General features: G+C 32.7%; 1 protein-coding gene across 2 annotated transcripts; it reads left to right on the top strand.

Annotated features, from left to right (window-relative positions):
* The first annotated feature begins 2,092 nt into the window (after positions 1-2,092).
* Positions 2,093-8,644, top strand: LOC110620628 (protein LAX PANICLE 2). 2 transcript variants are annotated; one of them, XM_043958798.1, is made up of 4 exons: positions 2,093-3,276; positions 3,427-3,477; positions 3,630-3,702; positions 8,193-8,644. In XM_043958798.1, exons 1-4 carry the CDS (start codon positions 2,468-2,470, stop codon positions 8,364-8,366), a joined length of 1,107 nt encoding a protein of 368 aa, XP_043814733.1. In that variant the 5' UTR covers positions 2,093-2,467; the 3' UTR covers positions 8,367-8,644. The 2 variants fall into 2 exon arrangements, with proteins under 2 accessions (XP_043814733.1, XP_021620121.1); XM_021764429.2 differs by having other exon boundaries at positions 2,094-3,276; positions 8,196-8,644.
* Positions 8,645-9,007: the final 363 nt, after the last annotated feature.

The raw sequence follows: 9,007 nt of genomic DNA, 5'->3' as shown, positions 1-9,007 counted from the left end.
CTTCCAATGTTAATTTGTTAAGATTGTTGATTTGTATCTTGATTTTAAGTTATCAGTTTGAAATTTAGGAGATTTTTCAGTTCTATTGTGAATGAAACATTTCATATTTGATTTTGCTATAATGTGTGAGGTGCTGAGTTTCAACCATGGCTAAGATATATCCATGTTTTGAAAGGTTCATTGAGAAAGAAGATACTACAATGGGTTTTGGTAAAAAATTAGGCATGTACATATATTTTATGATTTTTTTTAAAAGATGTGTTGTGATGGATTGTAGAGAATTAGCTAATGGTTGCAAGGGTAATTTTGGATTTTAAAAAGGTTCTCAATCCTTTAACTATATAGCTAACATGACATGAGGGATGTTTTAATTAATTTTTAAAAATGTGAGGACTGAATTATAAATAATTGTAATATTTAGGATCAAATAGTAAATCTCTCACAAATTAACAAGACTCCAAAATGAAATTAATTAATCATGAAGCCTTAAATGCAAGTCATATGGTTTTCTAAGTCCATTGGGCCATATGAGCTGTAGGCCTGCAGTCGCCCATTAAGCAGGTCAAAAGGAAGAAACGGAATAAACAGGACAGCTACATGGTACTTGGTTGGCATCTATAAACAATAAGACCACGATTTGACAAAAAATAATTAAGGAAACAAAAGATAAGACACGTACAATTGCTCTACTAGTACATATATGTATATGAATGATCTGCATATTACTGTACGAATGCGAAGCTAAACGTGAAAGTAGTTGAGTTGAGAGAAAGATGAGCACTCAAGAAATGGAAAATATCTGGGAAATTGAGAAAACTGATTGGTTTGGTTGCTGGTTTGTGTTTTGTAAATCAGTAGGCTGATGATCTGATATTTGTGTTGAATGAGTTGGTTTTGTAATGATAAATCCTAGAAGAGTAGTGGTAGACTTTACTGCTCTGTAGGTTTTGTAACAGCGTCATCCACCTGCTGTAAGTTTTGATTTTGAAAATGAAAAATTTCCAATCTTGAAAGAAAAGAAAAGAAAAGAAAAGAAAAAGAATTGTCTCATCAATGGATGAAAACGCTCCCACTATCAAAAATATAGGCACGCAAGAAAGAGCTTTTTCCAATGGCATGTCATGTGTAATCCCTTCCATATACAGAGTTTCAGTTAGAGAATTCGTTGATTGACCCATCTTTGAAAAAATGAAAAGTTTCTTTGTTTCTTTCGAAACAAAAGAAAAGTGTTTGAGAGAAAGACCATGTTTGATGGGCTGGAAAGAGAATCAGCAGCTTTTCAGGAAGGAACACAGCAGGAGGAAGCAGCCACCATTGTCCCAATTTAAGTTTTTTTTCAAAGTGTTTATAAACTAGTAATATAACTAAGCAGCAGAAGCAACAGGCATGGGTGTCACCAATTGAGAAAGAGAAATTTTTTGACAAATGAAAGCTTCCCGTACAGTTGTTGCAGGGAGGGTGGGAGGCACATGCTTATGCAAAGAATGTCCTACATTGCCCACGTCCCTGTGCTTTTTCCATTTCTCGAGTTGTGAGCTAACACCATCATCATCATGCATGCCAAATTCCCATTTTTAATTGCTTCATTTCTTAATTAATTACCCATTAATTTTTGTCCATTTTCTCAACGTCATTACATACATATTGATATTTATACATGTGTATCACACACATGGAAAATGAACAGAAAAATATTCACACGGTGGATGGATCTTAATTATATTTGAAAAAGGGAGAGACGCGTGGAATCTTTCAAGCTGAGGGGACCCAAAAATGGCGAAGAGAAAAAAGAGCAGAATCGGTCTTTAGCTGTCTGAATTCACAGAGTATAATTGTTTTTGTGGGTTAGCTTTGTCCTAAAAACAACTCCTAATCCTCAGTTAAAGCTGAAAGGGACCTTTTATGAGATATTCTGAAAAGAATGAGCCTTTATGGTAATTTTATCCTCGGAACATGCCCTAAAGTTGTTAGCTGGATAACCCTTATAAAACAGGTGGAACATATATTTCGTCTTAACAAAAGTCGGGAAAAAAAATATATTAGAAGTGTTCGACTACCCTAAGAATATATATAAATAATAATAATTATTATTATTTAAGATAACTGACTGACTGACCACCATCTCTCTCTCTCTCTCTCTCCCTCTTCTGCAAGTATTTCATCTCCACAAGCTTCCAAACAAAGAGAATTAATGGAAAGTGAGATTTGCAAGGTTTATTCTCCTTGTTGTCCTCGGATATGTTCACGATGAAGCAGCAAATAAAAACCCTTATCTGGTTAATGGGTGTTTCTCTCTCTATTGATTCTATAATTTTAGCTCATGCTTATGGCAAAAACTATAGATCCCTCTTTCCAATATAACTCCCTCTCTGCTAACCTTTCAACCCATGGCTCGTTTTGAGATCGACAATCTCAATCATCTCCATCTACGTCGATATAGGCTGTTCGGGTTTCTGGGTTCTCGGATATGACCATGGTTCCTGCTCAAACCCTTTCAAAACAGAAACAACAACAACAAAATCTTCTTTTTCACGGCGGTTATGGTGGTTGTGGCGGTGGAGGCGGTTTTTCTGATAGCTTTGGTGTTATGAGTCGATTAGAAGGTTATGACTATTGTAGTAGTGAAGCTTGCTTAGGATCTGATCTAGTGCCTAATCCTCCCATGGCTGAAGATGAATCAAGAACTAACAGTCTTAATGAACCGGCTGGCTCCAGCTCCAAAGATAATATTCAAGAAGACAGAGATGAAGGGTGGCTCCAATTGAGTATAGGTGGTCGCACAACAAGCCATGAAAGCAAGCATGATCATCATCATCATCAACTGGATCAAACGGCTACGAGAGGAGGATTGATCGAGCTTGATCTATTACCAGGTAGCACCTCGCATCAAGGAAGGCCATTGAGCTCCCCTATTTTCCATGTTCCTGCTGAGTTTAGAGCTCCTGCGAGGCCACTGATGAGTATTGCAGGAGGCAGTAGCTATACCACTACTTTATTCTTTCAACACCAACAAGGAAGCAGCTCCACGTATCCTCACCCCCAAGATATTAACTGGGCATTTAGGCCTATGACTCATAATATAGCGATGGCTTCTTCTCCTTCTCCTTCTCAATCTTCTTCTTCTTCTCTGATGCCACTGGGGTCCTATTTTTCGCGTCCCTTTCAAGTCCATAGTGGAATAGATGTTGCTGGACCAAGCTCAGACTTTAGAGTCATTGATCCTCCAAAGAGACCCCATTCTGGGATTTGGTTTACACTACAAGCGTCTCAAAACCAGTAAGTGCAAATAAGAAAGCGCATTCAAAGATTTTAGCCCCACCATTTTCTTCCTTTTCTTTCTTAAAAAAATTAGTTCTCATTACTTTTGGATTATTTTTAAAACCATAGTGCAATTTGTAATGGGTTGCGTTTGGTGTTTGAATGCAGAGCCCAAGAACCGTTCTTGCCTCAAATATCCAAGAGCTACCTGAGAATCAAGTAATTAACATACTTCATCTTCTCTTCTGGTTCCTCCATTTCTAGCTTTTTTTAGGGTCAGTCTGAACTAAGTATGTAATAGTGGAATTGAAGAAACCTTGCCGTGTATATATTGTTGCTCATTTTATTTCTTTTACATTTAAAATCTTCAGAGATGGGAAGATGACAGTTCGTTTAATAATGAAGTATCTGGTTAACAAGCTGAGACTGGACAGCGAATCAGAGGTATTTATACCCATAACTGCATCTCTCCGTGTATATCCCAATTCATAAACATGTAGTGGATGCATGGCAGCTTATTTATGGTTTTTCATTTTACATTTCTGAGTTGCTCGAGTTTGGATAAGAAGTAGAAACACAGAGAAAATGGAGAAGGTAATTAATTGATGGAATTAATATTAATTAGTAATTTTAATTAGACGAATACGGACACAATTGGGGTTAGAGAAATGACAGAAACAGCAGAACTAAATGCTCTTGTCTAGTGGCATTTTATTCTGTCTGATAATATCAATTTTTTAGGTGGCAAGTATTTTTCTTGGTAGCTATCTTCTCTTTTTGGATCATTAAACTTTTAGGCCATAATCTATTCTTGTAAACATGGTCTTAACAAGTAAATGTCCGTCTAAACAAGGTAATAAATCTCCTAAAATGGTCATAAACTCTGTGTTTAGTTAGTTATATCGGTCGAGATTAAAGGTTTAGGATTCTTATAAGATAATATAGAAAATTACCTACCACCCTCTTTAGCCTTTCATCCTTGACACACGTAAAAACATTTAGCCATCTTACTATATTTCATATGTATGGCTAGGATTGTATCATGCAGCATTATAGGACTTGAATACGAGAAATTAACTGTTAAAATCTATAGGGAAATGAGAATCCTTCGTACGTTAGACATAGTCGAGGATGAGTCTAGATTATCTCTAAGTATCTTTCATAACATTATTAATTAATTTGTCTTTTTTACCTGTAAGGGACAACGATTGCTCCCGGCAGTATATGTCAGAATTGCTAAGAATGATAAAGTTACAAACTATATTAGGGAATTGAGAAGCTTGGTCGATTATCTCTGAGTGTTAAATAATTTGCACTTAATTTTTTTTTCAAAAAATAAAAAGAAATATCATGTGGGTATTTTGTGGTGGGCAATGATTTTGCAGATTAATATATTTTCGTAATTATTACTAAAGTTTTATAATAATTGAGAGCTACGATGATAATTCATGTATAAGGCTACTCACGTGATGCAGAACAAAATTAATCAAGATTTCTGCATGTCTAAGAGACAATATTAATCGTTTAGTTTAAGAAAAATTAAGAAATGTTTCAAATTTAGAGTATATTTATAAATTGTTTTAATCTGATAGTGTGAGTTGAACCTATTCAATTCAATATCCTTTCATGGAGAGAAGCCTTCCACCAGAAATGAGGGATGATACTGTCATTTACTTTGAAGAAAAGCATTCTTTTTTAAATTACAACAATTTTTTTTTTATCTTTTCATTTTATTTTTTCAATAGAAATATAGAAATACACAAAAAAAAAAATTTAAACTTGAAATCACTCGACACGTAAATGATTTCAATATCAATAAATTAAAATTTATTGATAAATCGATCTAAAATTCGCACTCACACACTTAGTCTGATAAGTGTATTTAAATAAATTTGAGAGATCTCATGTTCTACTCCTCCAATCTCTAATCCTCGATCCCATTTCAAAAAAAAAAAATCGATCTAAAATTGAGAAACTATAGCAAGACACAAGAACTAAATGAAACATAAAACTTGTATATATTGTTCTTCTGATGCATATACGAACATCTCTTAGGAATAAAGGAAAATCTATAAGAGTGTGTTATATATCACTTGTCTTCTACGGCTATAGCAATGCGTAGGGATGTTTCTAGGGCAACGGACAAAAAGGAGGAGACAACCAGAAAAAGGAAGAGAAACCCATCAATAACAACAAAAACAAAATTGAAAACCTTTTCCTTTCCGTTTACTTCGTCGCATGGAACGATCAAATCTCCAGTAACCCATATTTTTATATATGTTTATACAAACATGGCCTTATTAGTTGAATATACACATAATTTTAATTTTTTTTTAAATCTTTAGATTAGAGTGTCCATCCCCATGACGTAATCAACTTTCCATTTTTGTTTTTACATAATCTAGTTTAATGTGGTAATAAATTATCAATTAGGTCAACTCTTGCACTTCATGCCATGCCATGAAGTAAGGAAATTAAGAGAGAGGCATATGCAACAACCAAAGAATTTGAATGCAATTTTCTAATTGTCTCTCTTCTCCCTTTGATGTTATAAAATATTATTTTCCTTGTTAATTTGTATATTCTTCACACAACTAATCATATCCCAGTGATCCACATGGATAGGATTAATATTTTTAATTCTAATTATCAATGGACGTGTCTTACACTCAACATTCTTCTATGCAATTTTTTTAAAAAAAATGATTAAATAAAAACATTCTTCTTTGCTTTTATGCACAGAATAGATTAACTTAAGAATTATTTTGTTTAGTCTTAATGGTTAGGAAAATGCATTGATTTAGCAAAGGGTGGAGGTGATGACCTGTCTAATTAATCAAATAACTTGCTGATGGGGACTTTGTTCCATGAGTATTGCCCATGCTGACCTATTAAATGGGTGTGGAAGATTTCATTTTCCACGAAAATAATTGTCATAAAGTATTTTCTGGGGTTCTTTTAGCGTAAATTTAGGACACTAGCCTTCATTTAATGATGTTTTTTTTGGCATAATCAATACGTAGAGAATTTCTTGTACATGTAGGAATCTGATGGAATTTGTCAATAAAGATGTGTTGATGAGTGGGTAGGTATCTTTCCTTTTTCTTTTTTTTTTTTTTCTTCCAATAATAATAATAATAATAATATATAAAAATGGCATTGACTTCTGGATTTGTATGATAAAGAAAAGGTCGAACCAGGATGGGATTGTCTTGGCCTGGTTGACAAACACTAAAAAGAAAATATAAAAAGGTGTGAAGGAATCAAGAAATGATATCGTAGGGTGTAGAAGAGTGACACGTGGATAGTGTCATTATCGAACGCATCCCCGTTTTGCATGCGTTATCTCTCTCCCGTTTCGTCACGCTTTCGTTTACTTCAGCTCAGCTTATTTCCCGACAGCTAATTGGTGTTTAAACTGAGGAGCGAGGAGGAGGACTAAGATGTTTTTTTTTTTTTTTTTTTTTTTTATTTAAAGCTTAGAAGTGGTGCACTTTGATGGAATATAAACCAACCACACCAAAATTAAAATAAAATCAAAACCCACTCATTCCCATTTTTACGTCCTAGGAAAGCAATGCATGAACCCATTAAATCCACAACCCAATCATTCCAACTTCTTCATTTCTTTTTTTTTTTTTTTTTTTTTTGCCTTATATAGTTGGTGGTTGATATGCATGCAAAATTTAAATATTAAAATTCAAAAAAAGAAAAAAAAAAGAGAAATTCTCAGCCTTTTATCTTTCTCCTTTTCCATGTCAAACGATGATGCATCAGCTTGTGATAATCTCACCCTGGTGGTTCATGGAGAGGAATATATTGACCTTCTCTCTCTTGTTTTTTCTTGACTTTTTTAATGGAAAAGATATATGAGAAAGCAACGTGAAGCAGACGTGCATGAAATATTTTTTAAATTCTTTATTTATTTCGTGGAGGAATTTAGAGAAATTCTATGAAGTTATATATAAATATTAGATCGTGGGCATTCTTTTTGGATCCATTAGAAATTATGTGAATATTTGGGGATTATTAAAAAAAAAAAAAGTATAGAGTCTATAAGGTGATGATTTTGGCTTAGGAGGAAAGTCTGGTTGGGTCGCGTAATGATTGAAATCGGGCAGTTTTTTAAAGATCGTGGAAAGATCGGGCAGCCTTTAAACGGTCGATTTCCATGACTGACCGCTGACCCTTTAGAAGAAGAATAATGTGAAAAAGAAATAAGAAATCTGTTTGGAGTAAAATGAAAAGAAAAAGTTTGAGAGTAATTTTATGGGTAAAGTAAACGTTAAAGAGAGAGAGAGACGTAAGCTATTGAGTAGTAGTGACAAAGCATGACTTCAAATACTTTAATTATATATCTTTTATTAATAATTAAAAATATTATTTCATTTTTTTAATTAAAAATCCTCCTACACATGTATATTTTATATGAATATTTTATTATATATATTTTTTAATTTATATTAAAAATTTAAAAAAAAAATCAAAAATCTCTCATATTTATTCAAATATATTTACTGTTGGATTAAATCTGTAAGTGAATATTTCATTATTTGTAAGTAAAATTTTAATATTAATCAAAAGAAGAGAGATAGCAAAATTAACTTAGAATTCAAAACAAGTAAAAATAGCAAAAAAAATGATTGACAATTCTGCAGAAGCTTAAAATCTGCATGAATGATAGATGAGGATTGAATTAGCTTTCAATTCACTATTGAAGTGATATGATATGTTGATGAAGAAATGGACCATGACAATGACCAAAGAGTTGCTTTCTAGGGTTGAATAATTCATATTTTGCTGGTTTCTTGTCGGATTTTTTTATTAAATTGATATTTGTTTGTTATTTTCTTAAATTTTAATTTTAGATAAGAAATTTTTAGAATAATATGGAAGAGAGAATACAAATTTTGAATGTGAAAATGGTGAAAAAGCAGGTAGAGATAACATGTAGAGGGCAACAGCTGCTACCTTTCTTGACATTGCAGCATGTAAGAGATAACATATGGAGCCCAAGAGAAGGAGGAGTCACTTTGCTTCCACATTCCTCAACCACTGATCATGTCATGGTGCTGCACTATGCTAGGACTCATCATCATCATAACTGATCATCAAAACATAAAATTCTTTTTTTTTTTTTAATTTCTCATCACTTGTATCATTTTTAAGTTATCAAAAACCCTTTTTCTTCTTTTTTTTTTCTTTTTAATTTATTGTTTCTTTTAATGGGCTCTTTTTTTTATTATTAATTTTTCCTTTCTTATTATTCAATTCTCTAATTGGAGAAAAGTGGTTTGGAGTACCCCAAAATGATATGTGTACATTGCTTTTGGGGTAAATAACATAACCCTAAATTAATGTATGCCAACTTCATATTTAATTGTAATTGTTTCTGTCAGCTAGGGCATACGTCATTATCCTTTACTTCTTCAACACCATTAAAAAAAAATCTTAACATGGTAAAATTATAAATGTAAAGCATTCGGTCATAAATACAAAAGATTGAGTATTGATTTCGATTTAAATCGAACTGAATTGAATAAATCAAAAATTGAAATTTTAATATTTGTAAAATCGAATCGAATTAATTTTGATAAAAATCTCACGTTAATTAAAAAAATTCAAAAAATACTACTGTTTGCTCGAAAGGAAATAAAATTATTCAATCCCATATGTGAAATAATGGAGATAAATGATTAATAATTAGATTAGTTAACACAAGGTATGCTAATGCAATAGTAATCAAGAC

Source organism: Manihot esculenta, chromosome 8, assembly GCF_001659605.2.
Source record: "Manihot esculenta cultivar AM560-2 chromosome 8, M.esculenta_v8, whole genome shotgun sequence".
NCBI classification, from domain to species: Eukaryota; Viridiplantae; Streptophyta; class Magnoliopsida; order Malpighiales; family Euphorbiaceae; genus Manihot; species Manihot esculenta.
Note: the sequence above shows the minus strand (reverse complement) of the source record. Positions and strands in the feature narration are given on the sequence as shown.

Excerpts from the sequence above, each read along its gene's own strand:
- LOC110620628 (XM_043958798.1), top strand. The coding sequence starts at position 2,468 with ATGACCATGGTTCCTGCTCAAACCCTTTCAAAACAGAAACAACAACAA. Across the intron at positions 3,277-3,426 it reads CTACAAGCGTCTCAAAACCA|AGCCCAAGAACCGTTCTTGC; the intron begins GTAAGTGCAAAT and ends GTTTGAATGCAG. Across the intron at positions 3,703-8,192 it reads GACTGGACAGCGAATCAGAG|CAGGTAGAGATAACATGTAG; the intron begins GTATTTATACCC and ends ATGGTGAAAAAG.